The following is a 27,351-nucleotide window of genomic DNA, read 5'->3' as shown; positions in this document are numbered from 1 at the left end:
TTAAACCACACGTATTGGTAGTGGGTTTCTTTAGCCGTCTGCTTAGTTTTCCATAGAAGTTCCTTAAAGTACGGTGACAGCACCTCGCTGATGAAAATGGGAGAATTTGAGTATATGGTTTTGGCCGCGTTTTTTTTTGAGAGCATAGATTCCCTTATATTTTGACTATAGAGGGTGATAGGAGCTATCAGGAATATTCAAAAGAAGCGCCAATGACGTTGCTGATGATAATGATCTAATCATAAATGATAACCAAAGTTCCTACCCAAATAACATCGTTTAATTGATTTTATATTTCTCACAAATTGTATTTCAATGGAATAGAACTAGAAATTATAAGCAATTTTTTTTTATATAGAATCATTTAGGTAGAGCGTTTCTTTCGCAAGTTTTGGTCAAATTTAAACAAAATACTAAAAAACATGTAGGACAGGCTGAACTAGGCAAGAATTTTTAATTTAATTGATTTTTTTGCTCATTATGAAGGTCTGCATAGTTTTTTGGATAAATCAAACAAAATTACTAGCAGGAAATATATAAATCCTTTTTTAATTATTTGCACTTACACATTATTATATTATATTATTATGATATAATAAACATTCCTACTAATTTCTTTTGTCAGTGCATGGGTGCGTGTTTTGAAGTTGTATGCTTGCGTAGTGATAAAACCATTCAAGTTCAATTACATTTTTGTAAATGAAGTATTAATCAAACAAGCGATATTATCCCGTAGCCAAGTGGGGGAGTAGGTAGTACACAAAATTACTATCCTCCTTATAACTTGACATATAATTTTAGTATTTTACATATTTTTGCGCAAATACCATTAATAAGTGACTGAATAATTGGGATTTCTATAGTTTAAGCCCATTAGACAGAAAAATGCATGGGGTCGTCGGAAGACCCACTTGGTTACAGACGTTTTGTTTGGCATCTTGGCCTGTCAAGAGTTAACAAGCGATACAGTAGAAACAAAAAAAATCTTTTTATAATATGTATACCTATTTCCAATGGATAAATGTTTGACACATGCATTGGATAGTTGCCGTAATTTTTTATCCGGAAATTCAAAAAAATATATATTTGAACTTTTGTTCAGCGGTAGAACCAAAGATATTAGAAGAAATATCTTTGGGTAGAACGTAATTCTGGAGAAAGCAGCGAGCGATCAGCACGAGCGTAGGACCCGTACCAAGGTATTTTGAATTACAGAAAACACAACAATACTATCTCCCAAGTACAGCGATCTTTGAACTTTTGTTCAGCGGTAGTACCAAAGATATTAGAAGAAATATCTTTGGGTAGAACGTAATTCTGGAGAAAGCAGCGAGCGATCAGCACGAGCGTAGGACGGGTACCAAGGTATTTTGAATTACAGAAAACACAACAATACTATCTCCCAAGTACAGCGATCTTTGAACTTTTGTTCAGCGGTAGTACCAAAGATATTAGAAGAAATATCTTTGGGTAGAACGTAATTCTGGAGAAAGCAGCGAGCGATCAGCACGAGCGTAGGACGGGTACCAAGGTATTTTGAATTACAGAAAACACAACAATACTATCTCCCAAGTACAGCGATCTTGTCTGCGTGTATGGTGTGTAAATGGCGTTATCATTAAAAAATAATAATAATCCAGGCTTACTCTGGATATTTCGAAAAATTTTAAAATATTAAATAAATATTTATAATAATCGTTTTGTTCACCATGAAATTTCGCGTTATAAGCGTTAAAACATTATTCATTATCATTAATTATTAATATTTTGTCAATGCGGCTCTGTGCCCGCCATTCATTGGCTGTAACTGGCAGATTAATAAGGCTAATGTATTCGTTGAACACTTCAGTCCGCAGCGCGCATGCGCACTTAACGCATTCCGTTACTGCTCGGCGCTCCCATGTAATACCGGCTTTACAATTTTACTCATAACGTACGTAACGAAATATCCTGTTTTTAATTTCTTTGTAATTATTTTAAGTATTAATCGAAATAACACAAGACCATTTTTTATCTTTCTATTATCAATGTATGTTGAAAAGTGAACGAAAATACATGGGTTTTTTTTAATGTGAATACCGCACAAGAGTCCCAACTGCCCGGAGCCAGTGGGACTATGGCATAATCATGTTAAAGGAATGTTGTGAGACCTATGGATTATTTTTTTGTTTATGTTAATATCCTACAAAAGTCCCAACTGCTCCCAACCTTCTGGAGTGCAAATAATTCTCATCTCTTTTTTAAAAAAAGGGTATCTTGTGAAGCTGAGGAAGTACCTGGCTATTCAAATCCAGTCACAAAACACGGTTAAAGCCATCCTATGCAACATGGAAACTTTTTAATTTTAAATTGTGGTCTTAAAATACCAGCTAAAGCAGGGCGATACTGAGAGTAACTTCCACGCTTTGTTTAAAATAAAAATTCCGTTCATGTCACGAAACGTACCCAAGAAAAAATATTAATTATAAATCTTATTATTTGTTTTGATCTCACAGTCTTGTGTTTGATATAACGTAATGAAAAGTAATTATTGAAAAATAAACAAACATTAGATATGTAGAAAATAAATATTACAAAAACATTTTTATCGTAAATGAAATGTAATCATTTTTACCGGCGGTAAATATTGAATTGATTTTGCTGTACAAACTTATTTCAAGCGCAGACCCATAAAAATTCACGGAGTATTATAATCCCGATTTTGAAAGAGACGTTTCAATTTTTTGCATTTGAAAGGTTCCCTGTTCGCGCAATATATATGGGATTGTTAGGTATGCATCCACAGGCTTAAAGGACAAGTGTAATGTCAATACCAAATCCTGCAAATGTCCTACCTACCCTCTTACCCATCCCAAAATGTCACCATATTAAAAATATTGTTGCAACACATGTAAAATCTGACAAGTGGTGTCAGTTGCTTATCAGAGTTCGGAGTGATAATTAATATCAGACAGGGCGAATATACATATAAATTGTGAAGTGAAATCAACTAATACTCCTGAAGACGTGTGATAGTCATCAACGGGTGAGTCCATCTTTCCTGCATTCCAATCTGGGCTTATCTTGTGCTCCAGAAGCCCAGATTTATACCTTTGATTATTGCACTGTCCATCGGGTTTGTCGGATGCATATATCGTCCCATACCTATCATTCGGAGTAGTTTGGGACTGGTCCTTTGGGCGTGTGGCATATCACACCACCTCTAAAATATATAGTGGAGTCGCAGCTTCGCGACACCATTTTTGGTCCTTCGAGCCGGATTACCAACGGGGTATTTAAAATTAACATATTTAAAGTTATAAATAAATATTATTTCCTCTTTATACTTTGTTAATTTGTATGTACTAGGTTGCATTTGTAATTATTGTTGTGTTTAAATTCCTACATACAATTAATCATGGCGACTAGCGATAGTACTCAGGATATTAAAATCAAGTTAGTAGAATCGAAGATTAATTTGATGCATAATCGTGTTAATGAATTATACGAGAAAGCGAAAAGTATTGCGGACAGGGAGACGAGAAGTTCGGAGGATTTTCTTAAACAAACGGTTAATATAGCTACATATTATGCACAATTTAACACATTTTGTGATGAATTTCATACACTTCAGTTGAAAAAGGATTCAAATTACAATATGAATTTCGATTTATGGAGTAAATTCGAAAATAAGTACTGTTTTGTAGTTTCTATACGCGAAAGCATTATAGCAAAGCAAGATTCATCACGCGATCGACAGAAGTTAAATAATTCACCATTAATTAAGCTCCCACCGATCGAGATGCCATCGTTCGATGGTAATCAAGAGAATTGGTCGATATTTTATGAAGCTTTTAAATTAAACATTCACTCAAATGAAAATTTGAATACGTCGCAAAAGATGCAATATCTGATAGGGAAACTCCAAGGAAAGGCGTTATCAGTTTTTGCGGGAATACTTCCGAACGAACAAAATTATTTTTTAATTTGGGAAGCTCTCGAAAAGAAATATCAGGACAAACGCGTGCTAGGTACCTTTTATCTGAACAATATTTTGAATTTAAAATTATTGGCACCTAGTAACCCAAATGAGTTAAATAATTTTATCGAAAGGTTTGCGTCTTCCATAGCTGCACTCAAGGAATTAGGTATTGATGACCTAACCGATTTTATAATATTACATGTTGCACTGAAAAAATTAGATATACAGTTGGTGCAAAATTTCGAAATGTCTATACGGGAGAAAGCTATACCTACATATACCGATTTAATAGAATACATTCGGTCGCATGTCAAAATCCTAGAACGAACTGGGCAAAATGATAATAAAGTTGTTAATAATAAAAACAAAGTTACGCATTCATTCGCTGTGGTCGAACAGAAGTCAAGTAATAATAATCGTAATAGGTGCCGGAAATGTAATCATTCTGATCATGTTGAATTGTTTAAATGTGAACAATTTAACGAATTAAGACCAAATGCTCGCTTTCAGTTTGTGAAATTAAATAATTTATGTGTAAACTGCTTAAGCGATAAACATAAAACTGTGAAATGTCCATCTAAATCGGATTGTAGAATTTGTAAAAAACGACATCACACCGCTCTGCATTTTGAGAGCACGGTGAATACTGAAAGTCAATCGAAAAACGAAGCCATTACATTAATAGCGCGTAATAATAAACATTATAATAATTTTTCTGCGGGTAATATAGCTACGAATGTACTACTGTCAACCGCGCAGTTATTTGCTTATGACAATAAAAATAATCAAGTAACCGTAAGGTGTTTAATTGATTGCGCCTCGCAACAAAATTTAATCAGTTTAAACACTTGTAATGAATTAAATCTTAAAATAATTCCTTTAAATAATTCAGTAGTTAAAAGTGTTGGTTCAGTAGAGACACCAATATTGGGACACGTTGCGTTAAAAATTAAATCCCGCGTTTCAGAAGATACTTATAAAATTAGTCTATTAGTTGTCGATAAAATAACTGATAAGCTTCCTACACAACATGTTGACACAAAGTCATGTGAGCATTTAGTGGGTTTAAACTTAGCGGATGAATCCTGGAACGTTCCATCCGATGTTGATATCTTATTAGGTGCACAGTTATTTCCATATATTCTGCTGGGGAATAAGGTTTTATCTAAACATAATACGAATGCACCACCGGCTATACAGACAGTATTCGGGTATATTGTAATGGGTGAAATACCTACGTGTACGCCGGAGGTTTCGTGGACGTTCGGCCCCATAACCAATGTAGATTTATATAATGCGTTATCCAAGTTTTGGACGATGGAAGACATGCCTATTAAGTCGTTGATGAGTGCTGAAGATGCAGAATGTGAGAAAATGTACCTCGAGTCAGTCCAACGGGATGAATCGGGAAGGTATATTGTATCTTTACCGTTTAAGATAGATCCTAATAATTTAGGTGATTCGCGCCGTGTCGCGCAGCGTCGATATGAATATTTAGAACGGAAATTTAATACGTCGCCAGAATTGCATTGCAGTTATAATGAAGTAGTTTCTGAATATCTGGAAAAGGGATATATGAGGGTTGAAGTTCCGTCTTCATCTAATATTGATGAGGGATATTTCATTCCTCATCACGCAGTAATTCGTAAAGATAAATCAACAACTAAAACTCGTGTTGTATTAGATGCAAGTACAAAGACCAGTTCAGGGTTGTCACTTAATGATACTTTGTATACAGGTCCAAATTTGCAATCTAATTTATTTACACTTTTAATTAAATTTCGCTTATTCGCTGTAGCATTAACCGCAGATGTTAAGCAAATGTATCTACGTATAATGGTAACGGAAAGCCATCGTAAATATCAAAAAATTCTTTATAGATTTCACGAAGATGAACAAATTGGAGTTTATCAATTTAATTCACTCGCGTTTGGTTTGAACTGTTCACCATTTCTAGCAATGCGAACTATACGGCAGCTAGCGAGCGATGAAAGAAATCGTTATCCGAAAGCGGCGGAAGTTGCAATTAATGATTTATATATGGACGATTTTGTATATTCTGTAAATACTATAAGTGAAGGCATCACTTTGGCTACAGATTTAATGGCGATGTTCAAGTGTGGAGGATTTGAATTAGTCAAATGGTCGAGTAATTCTCCTCATTTACTGGCCCAATTACCAGAGTCGCACCGCGCGACAATGGATTTTTCGGATAAATGTAGCATTTTAGGATTAAAATGGGATCCGATATCTGATTGTTTTCGATTTATGATATGTCCGACGGAGGAAAAAACTATATGTAAAAGATCAATTCTTTCCACAATAGCTCGTTTATTCGATGTATTAGGTTTGGTTGCTCCGGTAATTTTATATGCCAAATTACTTTTACAAGAGCTGTGGTTAGAGAAAGTAGGATGGGACGAGGAACTACCCCAAAGTATTGTTAATAGATATGTCAAATTCAAGGAAGAATTACCGATGCTTTCTAATTTAAATTTACCTCGATATTTGGGAGTAAAGGAGGACTGCACGATAAATATTATCGCCTTCGCAGATGCGAGTTTGAAAGCGTACGGTTGTGTAATATATCTTCATGTCACGGATAAGGGTGGCAACACTACAATGAATTTGATATGTCCTAAATCCAAGGTGGCCCCTCTGAAAACAGTGTCGCTCGCTCGATTGGAATTATGCGCTGCGCTTATTTTATCTAGACTCGTTAGATCTATTATAGATACTTATAGAAATCGCGTTTCGATAAACGATATATTTGCTTTTTCAGATTCAAAAATAGCACTTTCTTGGATTCACTCGTCCCCGCACCGGTGGCAAACTTTTGTAGCTAATCGAGTTAGTGAAATTCAGGAAAATTTACCCGCGAAACATTTTTATCACATAGATGGCGTTACCAATCCTAGTGATTGTTTATCACGAGGACTACTGCCTGCACAGCTAGTCGATCATTCTCTTTGGTGGCACGGTCCGCCCTGGGCTGCGAACCCAGTATCCGAGTGGCCTGTCGAAAGATTTTCCCCCTCACGAGAGGAGGAGAATACTTTGGAATTGAAAAAATCGCATACATTTACGATAACGTCAATAGAGGAAAATTCTCCGATATATAATCTCGCTTTAAAAATTTCCTCATGGCCAAAACTGCTGAGAATTGTGGTATATATTTTACGATTTATGCGAAAGTTATCACGCTCAACAGTTATAAATTCCACGGAATTAAACATTGCTGAAATGAATGTATTAAAAGCTTTGCAGAATAGGTATTTTAGTGCCGATATACAATTAATACAGAGGGATAAATTATGCTTACCTTCAATCCGAAAACTAAACCCGTTCTTAGATCATAATGGCTTGTTACGTATAGGTGGTAGATTAACAAACGCGAATATACCTTTTGAAAACAAACATCCAGTACTTTTGCCAAGACAGGATCATATTGTCGATATAATTATAGACTTTCACCATCGTGTGAATTGTCATACTGGTGCACATCTCCTTATGTCAATAATTAGACAGCGTTATTGGATCTTATCGGGGAGAAATCTAATACGCAAAAGAGTACATGCTTGTAATTTCTGTTTTAAAACTGCACCTTCTAATATTATACCGCTAATGGCAGATTTACCTACAGCTAGAGTTCAGGAAGCAAAGGCATTTACACATACGGGTGTAGATTTTGCCGGACCAATAAATATAACCCTTTCTAGGCGTCGTGGGGTAAAAAGTCAAAAGGCATATATATGTCTATTTATTTGTTTAACAACGAAGGCTATACATATGGAAGTGGTATCAGATCTAAGCACGGACAATTTTTTAAACGCATTTAAGCGTTTTCTATCCAGACGCGGACCGGTTTCGTGTATGTACAGTGACAATGCGACAAATTTCATAGGCGCAAAGAATTGTCTGGATGACTTGTATAATTTTTTAGAGGCAAATTCAACTAAAGAAGTTCTTCGCAATGAATTTAACATTCGGAGAATTGAATGGAAGACGATTCCACCCCGCGCTCCTCACTTTGGAGGATTATGGGAGTCAAATATTAAATGCATTAAATCGCATCTGTATAGGGTTGTGGGTACTCAACTTTTATGTTATGAAGAGCTTCTCACAGTTCTGACACAAATAGAGGCTGTACTTAATTCACGGCCATTATGTTTATTAAGCAGTTCTCATTATCCAGAAGCTCTTACTCCGGCTCATTTTCTGATGTCTACCCCGATTCAGCATCTACCTGCTTATGATTTGACTAATGAACGCATTAGTCTACTGAAAAGGAAAGAGCTTTTGGACCACCTCGTTCAATCTTATTGGAAGAAGTGGCATATAGAGTATCTTCACTCTCTGCAGATGAGAAAAAAATGGAATAGTCCCGCGAATAACATTCTAGTAGGTACCATAGTATTGGTGCATCAAGAGGATGCGCCTCCACTTTATTGGCCGGTGGGCGTTGTTGAGGAGGTGTTCCCTGGTAAAGACGGAGTGGTTCGTGTCGCACGCGTAAGGACCCCTTCCGGGAACTTTAAACGACCAGTCGTAAAATTGTGTCCTTTGCCTACACAATAATTATTATTTCTTTATTTCATTATTTTATAAATTTTCGTTTTAACTTTGCAATATTAATAGCGTATTGATAAGAATATTTATATTTCATCTTTCGTTTTACATTTAACTTTTTACTTTATTTGAAAGTACTTAAAATTTCGGAAGGTACTTTCAACGCCGGGAGAATGTTCGCGCAATATATATGGGATTGTTAGGTATGCATCCACAGGCTTAAAGGACAAGTGTAATGTCAATACCAAATCCTGCAAATGTCCTACCTACCCTCTTACCCATCCCAAAATGTCACCATATTAAAAATATTGTTGCAACACATGTAAAATCTGACAAGTGGTGTCAGTTGCTTATCAGAGTTCGGAGTGATAATTAATATCAGACAGGGCGAATATACATATAAATTGTGAAGTGAAATCAACTAATACTCCTGAAGACGTGTGATAGTCATCAACGGGTGAGTCCATCTTTCCTGCATTCCAATCTGGGCTTATCTTGTGCTCCAGAAGCCCAGATTTATACCTTTGATTATTGCACTGTCCATCGGGTTTGTCGGATGCATATATCGTCCCATACCTATCATTCGGAGTAGTTTGGGACTGGTCCTTTGGGCGTGTGGCATATCACACCACCTCTAAAATATATAGTGGAGTCGCAGCTTCGCGACACCAAACACCGTTTCTAGGTCTGTGGCATCTTTTGATCAAATTTTGATCAGCAAAAGAGCACAACTGCCACTTTATTATGCTTTCAGCTGATCATAATTCGGTAGAAAGTTGAAACTAACCTACAATCGGCGTAAAGGAGACCTTTTAAATGTAAAAGTATTAATTTTAAAAAATGGCGCTGATTGTCCATTTGCCAGTAGCCCCACGGGTCGGTAAGCAATCGACATAAACCGAGTGATGTGAGACCCTTCGCAGAAAATTAAGTTATTTATTCTGCACAGGGTCTTACAGCACTCCTAGCCTGACACGGACTCGTAAAAGTCATGCTATCTCATTTTGTATTACGGTGAGGTATATGATTTGAAAAGTATTATAGAGAGAGAGAGAACACCACGCATTTGCATTTAAAAGTTTATATTAGACCCTCCCGAAAAAATAAAAATAATTCTATAAAACAACATTCGGAATTTGAAAAATATATTTCAAAGTTTGCAAATTTTATAGTATTTTTTTATAAATATATATTATTAACAAAAAAGTGAAATAAAAATAACTTTTATAACACTTATGTCGAATTAAAACAATATATATATATACACGATAAAAAAACCATCAATTGTTTTAAACCATTATTGACCACAAACAAATATAATCACATCCAACTTCTCTTTCTTGGCAGCAGTTATTGCAAGTTATTGTCAAGACAATGACTGAACGTTTCAAGTGAAAGTTCCTACCTATTTGAATAGAAAACAATGATTTGCTATGTTCGAAATGTTCCTCTCTCATATTGGCGTGGTTCGAATTCAAATTAAAAAATTTATCATTTTCATCTTTTATATTATGTTACTTTGTAAAATAGATAATTGCAATGACGTGCATACATTTGTAAAATGGCCGGCAATAAGTAATATTTCAAATATAGAATACAAATAATCGTATGGTAAAAAACAAAATAGGTAGGTAGGTACCTTATTGCTTGTCTGAATTTGAAAACATTATTTTTATAATTTGAATATTTTAAACACATCCAATGCCATTTCCAATTTTAAAAATATCTTTATAATATTATACCAGTGAATAATCAAATGATATTTTACTTCCAATTTAGAAAAAGACGTTTAAACTAGTTTTCTGTTAAAATATTATGTTTTGTGTAGTTTGGTACCTACTTTATCGCTTGTCTGAATTTTTTCAAATAAATAATTCAAAATAAGATAATAGTTTATTTTCAATTCAAGGCAAATCCGTGATCTCTCTCGAGTTCATTGAACCGGAGTTACAGATACAAGACACACAACCGAAATTAGTATTTTTAATTTTGTAATACGCAGGGCTCTAATAGTATTTCATCGTTTCAGATTAACCATTTAGCAAACATGTCGATACTCAAGGCTGTGATATTTCTTACCCTATGTGGTATCCTAGTCAACGATGTCCATAGTAAGTATACTAAACCATATCTTCGTTTATTTTTTTCCTATCCTATGCCTTCGATTTTAGCTTTAACTCACTCAAAAAATGCTGTCCCTCCATTAATTCAACTCTCAAAACTATGTCCTTTGCTTTTAAAATAAATCAAATTAAGAAAGAAAATCTTTAAAAAGGTACCGGGTTACTTGCTGCTCCAATTTCTCTACAGGTTTTATCAATCAATAATATACCAATCTATCAGGGGGAGCACAGTGAAATCGATAACTTTACAATAAGTTAACTATAAAAACTTTGCAAAGGCGTAACTACCGATCTTTTTATTCAGATTTTCAGAGCACGGTCCCGCTGTGGATACCCAAACCGATATTGATAACGCTATAAATAAGAATATTTTTTTTTTTGTTTTGTTTTTAATGAGTTTTTATTATTCACAATGTACATTTGTTACGTTTAAAACTTTTAAAATAGCTAGTTAATGACACGGACGTGTCGAAACCGGTCGCTAATTTTATAAAAAAATTTATACGTAACAAATGTACATTGTGAATAATAAAAACTCATTAAAAACAAAAAATGTCTAGAAATTGTTACATAGTGAATGCCAAAGAAATACAAAGAATATTTTTATGTTTTTAGGCCAGGACAATCCTTGCCAGGCACGAAAATATAACCAAAGCTCGATAGTCTGTGTGTGCAATGCGGATTATTGTGACGAGGTGTCTAAAGTGAATCCACTATCTCCAGGAAAATACGTCCTGTATTCCTCAAGCAACGTAAGTCCATGCCAAGCCATATTACAACTTGTCTTTCATAAAGTTTTGTTAATCTGCCATTACTTGATTGACCGTAGAAAGTCAGCCAGGGTTGGTTCAGCCTTAAGTGTGAAAATGATCAGATTTCTAGGGAGCTGGATAACAATAACGGTGAACTTCATTAAAGAGATGGGGTAGACAGAGGAGCCCAATTAATGAGTCTATTATGGCATGAGTTCTTTTTTTTGTTTCTCTTTTTCAAGTGAGTATCAAATGATTAACTGTGTGGAATATAAGAAAGTTATTTTAATAGAATATAACTAACACATTTATAAAGTGAACGATGACAGATGATTTATTGATGTTTCCACTTTTGTTTTAGGAAGGACAACGGTTCGAAAAGACTTTTGGAAATCTTGTGAGGAAAACTTTAAAACCAAATATTCCAGCCTGGGGTTGGATAGAATGGGTTAACAAAGTTTCATCTTTTGCAGGTCAGTTACAACATTATTTCAATACCAGTCGATTGGTAAAATCTGATACTTTTTATTGATGTTTATTTCGGGGAGAGATAATTACTAAAGCCAGCAAAAATAGTACCAATCTACAAAGATAACTGCAAAAAAAATCCGACTCACTACAGTATTAACGCGTTTGATTTTTTTTAAATCAAGCGTACAAAATATCTTCTATTCAACAACTTACTCACATTCAGAAAATACTCTCATGACAAAGTGCTGCCTTTGATTTTGTATAGTCTTTCCAAAAGTGGAAGAATGGTGAACATGCTGCATAATTCATAGATTTAAAGAAGAATTCGATACTGTTGATTATCGGATTCAAATCTTACTAGGTACACCTAGGAATATCAGGCACTGCCCTAAATTTATTACATAGTTAGTGTAGCTACCTCTCGTAGTAAAATAATATGCATAATACGTCAAAAACTGTAAGTAGGACTGAATATTTATGATCCCGCAATAAATTAAACTATTGGTAATACAATGCATTATTGCCCATGTACGCCAAAATCTGCCAGGAAATACGAGTAAAGGTATGGCTTTTGTATATAACTTGAAAACGTTAATTCGGAGTAACTTATATGTAGAATCATTCCGTTATTTTATTTTGGTCATCGGCATGAGAGATAATTTAACTCTGCAATGGTAGTCGTTTAGTAGGTACAAGTAACTTATAGTAGTGGTCCGAACGACGTTCCCTGTGGGATACCAAAATTCAGCATTTCTAGATTTTTTCTTGATTGTCATCAAAACTAATAAGTTTTTGTTATTATCTTGTGATTATCCTGCGAACTTCTATCCAATCCAGGATCAATTAAATAAAAATGAAGGCAAAAAATATCGATCAACGGTATGGGATTTTCCATGTTATGCTCGAGATATATTTTATTTTTCTTTTTATATTTTACTTATGTGATCTAATAAAGTGATGTTAGTGTGAATATAAATAAGGATTCAGTGACCTCAAAAGTTTAGATAACAGTAACAATTTTCATTGTACGACGGGGATATTCATGATCGTATATTTAATTGAAAATCACAAGATTCGAAATAGGATAACATGTCATTTATCTCGCGAGATAATGCTCATTGAGCACAGATTTACATCGTTTATCTTTTTCGCATCTGACATACCTAATTTAAACCCGTTTTCAGACATTTAATGTTTTGGTATAAACAACTTTAGATTAGATTGTGAAGGTTAAATGCACGTAGATCTAATACCAGCTCAAAACGTACCTGATAATACTATGGTCAAACGTTGGTCATGTTGCACTTGGGCCTATTTGAATATCTGTTAACGTTCTGGGACAAGATTATAGCAGTAGGTCCAAATGTTGTTGGTTTACTCAGTTGTGAAGATGAGTATGCAATATGTGTCTTCTTCGTATGGTGAAGGAGAGTTGGCGGGGGTAAAAATAGGATGCTGAAGTTATTCTGCCAGTGGACGGTATCGGGAGTCACTCGGTTCAGTACAGATGACGACCTCCGTGGTCGAGGGGTAATTTTTATTTTATTGATTTGTGTTATTTCACAATTTATTCATTTAAAATAATATATAGTATACTTGCGGCACATTCCAGAGTAGAAGATACTCTCAGTTTTTTATCAAGCGATATTAATTTATTAAAATTATCCAAGTATTCATTTTATTAAATAGCTGAATCGGTCGATCACAGTATTTACATCGTTCTTACACTATGATCTCACGGCTCCCTTTTAATTAAACCATCGTACAATTGAGACGAATTCTTTGAGCCGTACGAATATATTGATCAGGTACTGTGGCTCCCGCTCTTAATAAAATGAGTCATGAGTCATCGCTAATACATATTATTAAGCATGTATATCAAGTTAAATAATGAATACGAGTTCTTGACATAATAATTGCGTAACACTTATTTTTATTACGTAGGTACACACGCACGTTTTGTAAATGATTTTATCTTGATATCGATAAAAATAAATATGACACACCTGCCAAATCAGGTGCCTGGGAAAAAATGCGATATAATAATTATGTTTTTATTTTCCAATCTGATAATCGAGCATGATGTTATCGTTATCGTGGCTTATTAATTTGGCGATTTTACATTTAGATTCTATTTTTTATGATGGTCTAAGAGAAACTCTCTTTACGTTTTCGTTAAAATAACTTAGTTAAATAAGTACTTAATATGATGTTGGCGTTTATTAGTTTACCCCATCAATACCCCTTTATAGTAGGTTTCTACTCCTTCTAGTATAGTAGGTTTTAAGAATTTTCAACTGATTTTTAAGTAAAATACGGCTCTGGAAACTCATGCTACGTTCAGAAGTTTATTTTAACGCGGGATTAACAGTCAGCATATACAAGGTTTTCCAATAAGAGGTGTTATTTTGAATAGCCCGCTATTTCGGTAGGTGTTACTTTTGAAGCTGTCATTTTTTGACATTTGACAAGTAGAAACTACGCCATTAATAAAAATGGAACTACACATGTTTCAACAACGCAATAAAATTATTAAAATTCACTTGAGTGAATCAAATGCAAATCAACTTGAGTGAGGAAGCCCATTTCCACCTCGGTGGCTTTGTCGACAAGCAAAATTGTCGCATCTGGGGCTCGGAAAACCCAAGAGTTATTGTTGAAAAGCCTCTCTTTCCTCAACGTGTGACTGGTTGGTGCGGTTTATGGTCCGGCGGAGTCATTGGACCTTACTTTTTTCGAAAATTAGGCTGGAGCAACAGTTACGGTGAATGGATTGCGCTATCGAGAGATGATTAATGATTTTTCATGGCCGGAATTGGATGATATTGATCTGGACAACGTTTACTTTCGACAAGACGGCGCTACGTGCCACACAAGCAACGAAACCATTGATCTTTTACGATTGCATATCAAAATAACACCTCTTATTGGAAATAATTGTTATAATAGACACAACGAGAGATATGGCATTGAAGTATCCCGATTGTCGCAGAGCTATAACCAAAATGCACGGACCATCAAAGACACTATAAAAAATATGCGTTTAGTATGTAATTATAAGCAAAGGCGAACAAAGTGCGTAGATGCGATTTGCGCTAGTGTGCGCCATATGTAAATATGCCGTGTCTATTCTGTAGACAGCCCTTAATCAGTTCATTCGTCGAGTTACATCATACGAACATACTTTTTATTTGATATGATTTGAGATTTTCACGGCCAAAAGTGTTATAGTGATTTATTTTTGGGGTATTGTGCCGTGTTGCGCTACATCCTTCTTTAGCCATCAATTACAGTGATGATGGACTCTGTAATGCTCTCCAAAACGTTTGCCAAAGAAGGAGGTAGCGCAACAAAAATAAATAACCCCAAAAATATATCACGATTTTAATTTTATTTTTTTACTGTGTTTAATTCCCAGGGAATTGACGATGGCACAATGCTGTTACTTCAAAAAGAATACTTCTGTAATGGCAGAATATAGCAACTTAAAAAACAGCATTCTGCCAGGACAACGCCACAAATACGCTGTTTTGCCACTAAAACGTCGTCGCCTCGGGAGACTGGATGTTGTCCAACGCTTGGTGCTCTTTGATCCATATGAACAAGGCATTATTTGTGCGATTCAACCAAACTTCGAAAACTCTTGACTCTATTATTCGTAATTCCAGCGCATGATTAATATTTTCAGATGCTGCGGTGATTGAGATAGACAGAGATGTGACTTATCAGACCATACAGGGATTCGGAGGGTCCTTCACGGATGCTGCCGGAATCAACCTTCAATCTCTGAGCCAGGGAACGCAAGACAACTTTGTTAAGTTAGTAACTTTTTACTAAGTGCCTACTTTCTTTTTCTGCACCTAATTACAGAATTTTGGTTTGTATTTAATCAGGGTAGGCCCTGAGCCAAATGGAACCTGGTGCAAATTAAATTTTGGCGCCCCTTATCAAAACTAGAATTTTTAAAAACCCTCTTTTTTAAATGCAGCAACTACAACATCGTAAAAAAACATTTTAAAAATATGTTATTATGTGTAAATGTAATATTAATATATTAGGGTATTTTCCACGTGGACCTACCAGTAGTGACGTTTTGCTATCAGATTTTAATAGTTTTATTTGCGTACAATTGATGAGTCAATCGCTCGACTTTTTAGAAAAGAATAAATCATATTTACATACATTTTTTTTGTATAATTAAAGTAAACACGGATAATTTTTGTAATACATGATATTCCTTGAACATTTCAATAAACCAGTAAATAGAGAAATTTTGGGATAACTGGGGAGCTAGTCTATTTACTAATTAAATACATAATATTTACAAATAATTAAGGTGATCATAAATAGTAGGCATCGTTATGACATCAAAAATACAGTATCTGAGTTAAAAAGACAAAAGTAAAAAAATAACAATACATAAATAAATTGCAACAGTGTATATATGAAAATCATCGATCATTGTCTAGGTTTTCTGTTAAAAAAAATCTCAGTTGTTTTTTAAATTTTAAATGGTTAATTTTACTTTTTATTTTATCGGGTAAATCGTTGAATAGCTTAGGGCCTAAGTATTCATAATGGTTTTGTGCAGCTGTCGTGTTGCATCTAGTTACATATATATATTCCCAGATCTTCTAGGTCTTAAGCTTCTCATTGAGGACCGTTCAGATTACATATTTAAAAACGTTTAAAATAGCACATCTTTCAAATAATTTTAAAACCGGTAGGACCTTAAATTTATCGAATAGTTCACTTGTTGGAATATCTCTTGATTTTTTAAGAATAAATTTATAAATTAAGAATTATCATTTTTTTTGTTATTATTATCGGATACAAGTTAGTCTTATAAATGCTGCCCCATGCAATTACACCATACTGCAACACTGATTGTACAAGAGCAAAGTAAACCATTTTAATATATAAAAGTTTTAGGATATTTCTTAATCGTATAAATATATAAGTGAGTTTTCTAATTCTTTTAACACAGTTATCTACGTGTTTCTTAAATTTCATATTACTTTCTATAGTGATACATAAACCTTCCGGAAGAAATTCTCTAAATGAATTGCGTAGTTTAGAAGAACTAAGCGCGTAAAAGGGCAGACGCAAATAGCGACTTTATTTTAGTTTACCTAATAGAGATTTTTTAAATACATGTAACTTCTTGTACATAATATTTAATCGTATTTAGGTAATATTATACAAAATTTAATTACTGTTAACCACTCGTTTTTATCGGAAAATAACTAAATCCAAACTGACATATCCATAAAAGTATGTTTTTTATAGTGATTACCATGGCATGCTTGTTCCAAAATATTTCGATAAATACGGGCAGCGAACCCTAGAATATAACAAAATATGTTGCCAAGTAACATACAAATTTGTAAATTCCCAAATAGATTCAGATAAATGCTGAAAATATGGCTCATAAGTAGAAATACTTTATACTAATCGTCACTATCAATCAATAGTTGTTATTTATTGTACAAGTAGATTTAGTGTTATTTTAGACTGTGTGTGCCAATAATTATTTATTTATTTATGTAACAACAATATTATGTATGTTTATAATTAGTAATAATATTATGCGTACCTGTTAACATCCTGTTGAAAAACTGCTTAATTGTTGTTTAATGGGATAAAATTTTAAAAAATTGTAAAAAATTTTTTTTAAATAAAGTGTGCCACGATTTATATATATGGTTGTATATGTATAAATGTACCTATGCTCATGAAATGTCTACAAATAGTACCAATAAGTAAAATAGGGTTTGGTAAATGACAAAATTAGTGCATTAATCAAGGAGCTAAGGAGCCAAGGCACTGATGTTACCTAACCACTGACTTAAGGCCGGCCCTGTCCTAACCACGCCTGCAGAATTTACAGATAAATATCATTGGAATTGCTCGAGTTAGCAGACCACGAATTGATGTTTAATAATATCCATTTATATTTCAGGTCTTACTTCAGTGAGAAAGGTTTGGAATATAATGTCGGTAGGGTTCCTATTGGAGGGTGCGACTTTTCCACACACCCATACGCCTACAACATGCAACCAACTGATGATCTGCAGTTGTCTAATTTCTCTCTAACTGAAGAAGACTACACTCTAAAGGTTAGTCAAATACACTTATTTTTTACACACTAACAAACTTTTGAAGTAGATACTTAATTATTCTTCCTCTCACATTATTATTATTTGTATAGCGCCGCTTTTGTGAGATATCACCTCAGGGGCCCTTTACAGTTGATGCAGGTATTACAAAAAATATAAATATTACAAAAATAAAGTGAAGTTAAGTTAAGTAAAATGAAGTATAGGAACAGGTGACACGAAGATAGAAGATGGAGACTCTGCAGCAAGAATCCTATGTGGTGAAGAAACTGCACCAACAGTGCCAGCACGAGGTTCGTCATCCGTCCAGGTATGTGTCTGCTGCTAATAAAGCGCTGACACACTATCCTCTCACATATACCAGACCTTGGCAGCACCGCTGTGACGTTCGACGAAGATAGAAGATGGAGACTCTGCAGCAAGAATCCTAGGTGGTGAAGAAACTGGACCAGCTGCTGCAGCGAAAGAGTCCACCGCGTCCACCAACAGTGCCAGCACGAGGTTCGTCATCTGTCCAGGTATGTGTCTGCTGCTAATAAAGCGCTGACACACTATCCTCTCACAGATACCAGACCTTGGCAGCACCGCTGTGACGTTCGACGAAGATAGAAGATGGAGACTCTGCAGCAAGAATCCTAGGTGGTGAAGAAACTGGACCAGCTGCTGCAGCGAGAGAGTCCACCGCGTCCACCAACAGTGCCAGTACGAGGTTCGTCGTCCGTCCATGGAATCAGAGCCGGCCCCATGCGGGCGCAATTGGAGCAGTCCGCTCCAGGCGCTGAATTATTAAGGCGCCGATAAAACCCAATACCTAAAAGTCTTAACACATCGCCCTTGAGATTATTTTTCACAAAAACGGCGCTACACAAAAATAAAAATCATCCGAATATTATTGATTACAGTGGTCACCTACCTAGGCATCTACTGGTTTAGACAAGATGCGTCAAAATTTTCAGGGCCGGCCCTGCATGGAGTAAAAATAACATAATAATAATAGTCAGAATAAAATTGGTGTGTACAAAACTATCCAGCAATGATTATTGGTTGTGTTCAGAACTATCCATCAATGATTATTGTGTATTTCAGCTTCCGCTAATCCAGCAAGCCATTGCTCTTGCCACGGAGGACCTTCACATTATGGCAACAGCCTGGTCCCCCCCGGTCTGGATGAAGACCAACGGAGAGTTTGGCGGGGAGTCCAGATTGATTGACAAGTATTACCAGACGTGGGCTGACTATCATCTCAGGTGAGTGAAGCATCATCAAAGTCATATTCATTATTCAATAATCATCCCATCTCCCTATGTCCAATTGCTGTCTTAGCATACACTCCTTACTTCAACTACATTAGGTGGGTATTTTGCAGGGAAAATCAAAATTAAAACCGTATAATAATTATTTTTTTCGACTTTGGCAACACTATTGGCCAGCCTCACGGCTGCCAGCCGACAGCTCGGGGATTTTGACCCCGCTATCTGAAACCTTATATCTCCAACCAGCTACTTCCCCACCTTCCTCTTCCCCGTGTCCCCTTCTCACTACCTTCAGGCTCCCAACATACATCAATAATTGGGGATGCCATAGTCTCACTGGCTCCAGACGTTTGGGAGCAGTTGGGACTCTTGTACGTACCAAGGTTTGGCCCTTCGCCAAACGCTGGCTAGTAATAACCTCAAGGGCGTTGTGTTAGGTGTTGTTATTGGATCCTTGGCAATTCGGCGACTGGAGCGGACTGCTCCAATTGCGCCTACACAGGGTCGGCCCTGGAGGTACCTACTCATATAAAAAATTATTATTAAACTCCATAAAAAAACTAATCCACAGTAATGAAGTCAGTTGAAGGTTGTTATAAATGTTTTGTTTTTTAGGTTTCTGCAAGAATACAAGAAGAACAATGTGTCGATTTGGGCAATATCCACAGGGAACGAGCCCAGCAACGGAATTATTCCTATCTTGGCTTTCAACTCCCTCGGCTGGATGCCCTCAGATCAGGTACATTTCTTTAAATATTAATATGCTGCATTTTTATGTTTAAAGTGCATTTTGCATCAACAAATTTAATAATTGGTAATATCAGTTATTAATTTGTTGAAACAAATTTGATAATTTTTTTATACACAAAACAAATATTATTCAACTTAACTGAATAAGTATTGTGTTAGCAGTCTGGCCAAATAAACAAATAGGTGGAACAGTTTTTACTTCATTAAGCCTAATTTGCCTTACTAATTCGTCTTTGTGAATTTTCCTCTTTGGTAAGTAAAACATAGCACTCACCTTTTATCATTATAAATAACAGTCCCAACGGTTTCAACTCCCACCAAATCAAATTAGGATTGCTAGAAATAATACTGAATGTCACATCAATGTAGGCGTTATTTCCAATGTTATATATAATTATAACTTATAATTAACGGTTGACAATCGTCAACGATAACGGCCGGCGTTGGAGTTTTTTTCAGATTATCGTCAATGCCCAGTACTAAATCTCCTTAAAGACAAAATTTTGGTAAAATGTTGATTGAAGTTGAAAAGGATTTGTTATAGTTTTTCAGCAATTGTAACTAACAATGATTCTTTACTTTTGCAGGCTAGATGGGTGGCAGAGAATTTGGGACCCACGATCAAGCAGTCAGAATTTAAGGATGTCAACATTCTGGCTTTGGACGACCAAAGGTTTAGTTTACCGTGGTGGATCGAATGGGTAAATAAATCTTTCTGCAAATTAATTAAAGATACTCTTACTAATAAACGAATTTTAAATTATACACAACTGATAAACAAACATTAATTAACCTATTAAATGGATACTGTAGTAATGCTGTAGCAGAAAATCAGTTTGTTTGATGTAGTAAAAACTCTCAAACAATGAATTGGGTTGTCGTGAACCTTGTACAGCTTTTTCGTCTAAATTTTTTAACTTGCAAATTATTTTCTATTGTGAAATATGTGGATATGAGATAGTCACTTATTGACACAAAACAAACGATCTAATTAGTTCAATAAGAAAATATTTCGTAAACAGACTGTTCTACACCACTCGAGAGTCCCAACTACACGAAGCTAGTGGAACTATGTCACCCCAATTCAGGTACCTACCTAAGTTGTGAGGTTGATGTGAGTTGGAAAGAGATGGGGAGGAGTAGACCGGGGCTATTTAGATCTGCTCACCAAACACGTCTAATACCATTTTGAACAATCTTGAAATGATTTTGATGATTTCAGTTGGCAGAGAATAACGACACAATGCAGTACATAGATGGCGTTGCAGTGCACTGGTATTGGGATGATTTGATTGGTCCCTCATCACTTGATAGGACTCACAACGCCTTCCCTGATAAATTCCTCATTGGAACTGAGGCCTGTGTGGGTAGGTACTCCACAGTTAATAAATATACCTATAGTGTATGCGGCAGTCGCTTGTCCAAAGAGCTGATACCATCCTTGGTGTATGGCAGTAAGTCATGCAATCAATTACAATAGAATATTAAACAGTCCAACTTCAGTAAAAAATTTATTTATTTATTTATTTATTTAGACGCCGTAAAAGGCTTTTACAATATACATGATTTATGTTTACAGTGGTTCACAGGAGCGAAACAGTATTATGTTAAACAGAATAATTACTGAGAAATTATGTTGAAAATTAAACAAAAATAACATCTGGTATACATAGGTACATTAGCATTTTTATTTTCAATCCATACAGTAGTTTAGTATTGAGGTTATTGTTACCTTCAATATTGAATTTGGTTGAATTTGCTGAGAACTAAGAGTTAGCTCTATTGACTCTATTAAAATATTAGCAGTGTTTACTTGTATTGGCTGTCAATTCTGGCCGCTAGAGGCGCTAGTGTAGCATGGCATAATCATGCATAAAATCTGTTAAAATACATGAAATAAAACCAATCCTCACAACTCGTGCTGCTAGAAGGCGCTAGTGTAGCATACTGCCATCAGAATGTATGGAAAAGTCAGAAGTTGGAGGTATTATAATATTCTACAGTATTTGATGCAATTAACAGAGCAAGTGTGAAAGTAGACTGAGGTCTGTATAAATGAGATCCCTGAAATAATCTATATTATGTTTGACCATGTTACAATGTGGAGATCCGAAAAGAATCCAAAGCGTAGCGAACAAAATTAAGATAGTGACACTTCAATGTTTTGGACATGTGGAACAAATGAACGAAGACAGCAATGTCAGGAGATATAATATATCACAAAAGCGAATGGTAGAAGACACGGCATAATCAAGTGAATCTAGTATTCGAGTCGAGTCTAACAGAAGAGAAAGGTGATTTATTTTTGCTTAGTTAAATTTTTTATTGTTTTAAGGTGACAAGCCCTGGCAGACAGAAAAGGTGGAGCTGGGGTCGTGGTCAAGGGCTGAGATGTACATAAAAGATATATTGGAGGTGAAAAATATTATAAACCTAAGTATTTTAATTTGTCTTACGTCATGGAAATCTGATTACCATAAAATTCACAGATTATTATAATTTATTCTTCTGAAATTTCTAGGAGAGCATTCATTGATTTCAGCTCGCAGTCATTTCCATCATGAACTATGGAGCTGTGAAAAATTCATCTGTCAAAAAATAAGACCCATTTTTTTTCTTTATCAAAAAACGTTGTTTTGAAATACGCGTGAAGTCATATTACCCACTACTTCCACTCCACTCGATAACTAACCAGCCAAAAGTTTAATTTAAGCCCATTTCACATGTGACAAAATCATAAAATGGCCACTCAGCGCCATTTTGTTTATTTGACAGTTGAAAGGTTCCCATTAAAGTCTATTTCAGCTTTTGAACGACTTGTGATCAGCAAAAGATGACAACTTCAGCTTATTACAATTTGATAGAAAGCTGAAAAGCACCTAGAATCAGCTTAACAGGGACCTATCAAATGTCAAAATACAAAATGACACTGAATAGCTATATGATAACAATGTTGCATTTGAACTGGGTCTTAGTTAAAACAAAATACAACTGAAAATACTGATGGGATTCCACATGGAAGATGTCCAGTGGGCTGCCCCAGGAGTTGGGAGAAGTGACTACAGAGGTTGTGCAATAAGAAACTGGGCCTGTTAAACGGAGGCCTTGTCGAGGTTATGGTTCTCCGAATCGAACAGGAGGAAGAAGATATGATGCGAAAGTTTACTTAATTTATTTAATGCTTTATTTTAGGGACTCAATCATTGGTATGTGGGCTGGATCGACTGGAATTTGGCCCTCAGTCGCGAGGGAGGTCCCAATTGGTTCAACAACTATGTGGACGCAGGAGTCATTGTAATGCCGGACTCTGATGAATTCCTGAAGCAACCGCTGTTCTACGCAGTGGGACATTTCAGCAAATTCATTCCCAGGGGCTCTGTGAGGGTGGAGGTGAAGGAACTGACTGGTTTCGTGGATCACGTGGCATTCTTGAGACCGGATAATGGGATTGTTGTTGTGTTCTATAATCCGTAAGTTATAATATCAGTTCATTTATATTGCCTCCTCTTGTTAATCGAAGAGAGGAGATCATAGATAATAGAAAAAAAGGGAGATATAGTGTGGAAACACCAAAGTGGAAGCGCCTCACTGAGTTATGATCAAAGAAGGAATCAAAGCGACGAAGTCAATGAAATTAATCCATTTGGTGGTAGGCGATTTGCACATGGATGAATGATGTTGGTGACATGCGTTGTGTGCGTGTTTCATACTATACTGGTACAAGTGCCATCTTCCGCGTTTCTATTATCTATGGAGGAGATTATAATAATATGAAACATGCTTTGAATTATAGTAACTAAATTCAATGTATTTTATTCCAGATACGATTCTGACAAGACTCTCACTATTCAAGAAAAGGACAAAGGAAATATTCAAGTAGACGTCCCAGCCAGATCAGTTCACAGCTTAATTTACTGGTAATTTTTGAGGTTATGTCAGAGTCCATAGAAAGCCAGTAAATAAAGTCAATTTGTAAATATTTATCTGTACTTTGAATACCAAAAAATATAATGAATAAGGAAGACAACTGTCGTTCTTATTTTGTGTTCGTCAGTTTTTAGATGGTTTTGGCATGTAGAACGGATGAACAAATACAGGTGAGTAAGGAGAATATATGATATGGCGCAGACATTACTGGTAGAATAGTCGGGACACCCGGGGAAGACATGGCAAGAGTCAAAATCAAAGGGGCTTAAAGTCAAATGAAAAAATAATAATAATAGTAATCACGAGACGCCTGGTAGATGTGAAACATTGTAATTGATTTTTATTAAAGGAAGTGAAAATGAAAGTAAACAAGTCTTTATATTTTTGATAGTAAACAATTATTTTACTATTATTAAAAGAAATATATTACATATTGAAAGTTTCTATCATTTAGAATATGATTTCCAATTATAGTGAGAATAGAAACAAATATGCCGCAGAGTTCTGGCAGCCATGTAGCGACCAGTAGCGACGAGTCCCGAGGCTGGCTGAATGAAGCTCTTTCCATGCAAAAGCATCGCCCCGTATTTTTTTTATAGTAACTCCACACAGGAGGCCCTGAAGAAAATAATTTCCCTCAGGGCCTATGTCATCTTTGGGGGTGCTGTGTGGAGGGTCTTTTTGTGGAGAGGAAGGAGTGAACATGGGTCTTGAGTCCCATGTTGTAGGAGGGAGGAAACACAGAGGCCGGCAGTTCGTTCCACAGCCGAGCTGTTGAACTTAAGAACGAATCGTAGAAGCGACCCGTTCTCATGTGACAAATGTTTGTCACATAAGAACGGATTTGAATTGAACAGAATTGCCGCGCTTACTATGCAAACGTCGGTTTTTCGCCCTGTTTCACTTCAAAAACATTCAAATAATTCTAGGTCCTAAAAGTCAATTAACATTACCATTAAAACATACCAATAATTAGAGGGCTTAAAGTCAAACAACATTATTTACAAATTCGTGGTGTGTCTTTTAGTAGATAGCATCGTTTGACTTATAATATCCCTCGAATTATTGGTATGTTTTTTTTGGTAGATAATGTTAATTGACTTTAAAGACCTAGAATTAAATATTTGTATGTTTTTTGTAGATAACATTGTTTAAATTTAACTGTTTTTATACTATGCTTGCAAGTTAAAGTATGGTATTAAATAAAAATGCAATAACTTGGACAAATTTCAATAAATTTTAATAATTCTTTTTGCAATTAAACATGTGAAGGGTGGTATTTTACGCTTCTAATAAAAAAATGCACATTTACAACTACAAAAAATATAAAATTGTGTGCAAAGTCCATGTAGTCCCTTTTTTCAGCGAGGCTGAAGTTGAGATTGGATCGCCTTATCTCAGTGGAATCCCTTTTCCAATAATAAATTGTGGTTCGCCTTGTTATCCCCATTTCCAGAAAGATGGAAATAAGTCCTTTATTTTATTCACAGTAGTTGGTGTCCCCTCTTTTGCCCGTGAATTCAGTTTCAAAATTCCTGTCTTCAAAAATTGTAGAGCACAACGATTGGTTTCTTTGACAATATTTTCAAAAAGTAACGAGGTGAAAAATAAATTGTATCAGAAGGAGTCTAGGTCTAAAATTAAAAAAAAAATTGTCTGATGTTTTTACAAAAAAACCTTAGTAAAAACTTTTGTCAAACAAAGATCTCGGCGTCCACAGTGTAGCTATCATTTGATACATCTTCCGCAATAGAACTCATATCCGATACGGTGAAAATTATCGATTCACTTTAGGGTGTATTTATTTTAACAGGATGAACAATAAATACACCACACTCAAATGTAACATACGCTCACCCGAGGACCGACAAAAGCTCGCTGAAGCATGCAGCGCCGCATCGCAGTTTTCGTGAGTAACTCTTGCTTAGTGACCAGATCTGTATAGCCAGGTACTTCCCAACCTTCCTTTTACCTACTCTCATCAGCTTAAAAACATACTTAAGGTTAAATGCGACGCTCGTTATATTCTACGTGTTCATAGATGGTGTTAATTAATTTATTTTATTAAAATACACTTTGTGCTTTACAATATTAAGGCACATTAATTGTTTGCGTTATAACATACGCAACATGAATATGAATAAATAATTATATTCGTTAAAAACTCAATTCTTTTGAGAAAGACATACAAATTCAATATTGTATTTGTATTATGAGTTTTTTTTACAGACAAAACTGTTTATTCATATTATATGCGTACATGTAAAATACGTAAGTTGTTACTAACTTACATATAGGTATTTTACTTACTAATGATAAATTATATATTCTGTAATTTTTTTTTTGATGAATTAAATTTAAAAAAATTAAAAAACGTATGGGCGTAAACAATTGATTTGTCTTTTAACCCAATTATTGGGGATGCCATTGTTCAAGAATTCCCAACCTTTTCGTTGGCGAGCAAACATTAAAATAACCGGACCTTGCACAGAAAAGAGAGGTAGCAGCGCAATCCATTGTGGGTCTTTGTGCGGAGGGTCTGGAAGTTATTGTACCCTTAAAGAAACAACTAGGTGCAAATATTAATGTAACTTTTTTATATTTAATAATATTATTAGTTCTACAAGTATTTTTTGATTTTTGTTATTGTTACAGCTGTTTCGGCTTTCAAGGCCATTTTCAAACTGTGGTTATAACCACGTTTAACGACAAAAAAATTGAAAAAGTGCTTTTATTATTTTTATATATATTTTTTCAAAATTCGCAGAACATCTCTTAGTGAATAATCACGTCCCGCTTGGCGACAATGAACTTAAACCCTAGAGCTTTTGTGCAATAACCCTAAATATATCTATTATCTATCATTGGTAGAGGTACGTAAATTTCGCAAATAAACAATCGTGATTTCGCATTTAAAAAAACTCAAAATGGAAAATTTCGCATTTATTTCGCAAAAAAAATACAGTGTTAAAAACTCAATTAAAGGCTAGCATTGTTGTAATTTCTACATTTTCATCTTTCATTGTTTGCCTGCGATCAGTTACGACAATGTTGTAGATACTAAAGTACCTCTCGGCATCAACACTATTGACAGGGCAATTGAATAGCTGCTTTTTCAAATCCAGGGTAGTAAGATTTTGATGTAACTAAAACTTGCATTACATCCACAGGAGCTTCTTGGCCGACCAATCGAAGTAATTTTCTGTGAAAATGAGAGTACCCGTCAATTAGTTCTTCTTGTGGTACACCTTGGAATTTTTGCGAAGCTTTCCACTATGGAATTTGAATTGACAGAAGAAGAGGGCACATTTGCTGCTTCCGATAATAATCTGCCAATGTATTGCAATGTGCTTGTAGCACTCATTTGTTGGATTCGGCCCCATGTGTACCAACCATAGACTAAATACAACTAGACAAGCCGTGTAA

At 35.3% G+C, this 27,351-nt stretch overlaps 1 protein-coding gene across 1 annotated transcript; it reads left to right on the top strand.

Moving 5' to 3' along the window:
* Positions 1 to 1,850: 1,850 nt before the first annotated feature.
* On the top strand, positions 1,851 to 24,025 carry LOC149411995 (lysosomal acid glucosylceramidase-like). The gene is made up of 13 exons (XM_089646531.1): positions 1,851 to 1,933; positions 10,560 to 10,641; positions 11,269 to 11,405; positions 11,767 to 11,878; positions 15,565 to 15,694; positions 17,839 to 17,995; positions 19,082 to 19,242; positions 19,864 to 19,987; positions 20,586 to 20,699; positions 21,221 to 21,365; positions 22,334 to 22,413; positions 23,191 to 23,468; positions 23,820 to 24,025. The coding sequence occupies exons 2-13, from the start codon at positions 10,578 to 10,580 to the stop codon at positions 23,917 to 23,919; spliced, it is 1,602 nt and encodes a 533-aa protein (XP_089502657.1). The 5' UTR covers positions 1,851 to 1,933; positions 10,560 to 10,577; the 3' UTR covers positions 23,920 to 24,025.
* Positions 24,026 to 27,351: the final 3,326 nt, after the last annotated feature.

The sequence above is a fragment of the Hesperophylax consimilis genome, chromosome 24 (genome assembly GCF_061612785.1).
Source record: "Hesperophylax consimilis isolate HC1 chromosome 24, BYU_Hcon_1.0, whole genome shotgun sequence".
NCBI classification, from domain to species: domain Eukaryota; kingdom Metazoa; phylum Arthropoda; class Insecta; order Trichoptera; family Limnephilidae; genus Hesperophylax; species Hesperophylax consimilis.
The sequence above is the reverse complement of the archived record's forward strand: the minus strand, read 5'-3'. Positions and strand labels throughout refer to the sequence as shown.

Bases quoted from the DNA above. Each gene is read 5' to 3' on its own strand.
- LOC149411995 (XM_089646531.1), top strand. From the start codon at position 10,578: ATGTCGATACTCAAGGCTGTGATATTTCTTACCCTATGTGGTATCCTA. The intron at 15,695-17,838 runs GTTAGTAACTTT...TTTATATTTCAG, and splicing joins ACGCAAGACAACTTTGTTAA to GTCTTACTTCAGTGAGAAAG. The intron at 23,469-23,819 runs GTAAGTTATAAT...ATTTTATTCCAG, and splicing joins GTTGTTGTGTTCTATAATCC to ATACGATTCTGACAAGACTC.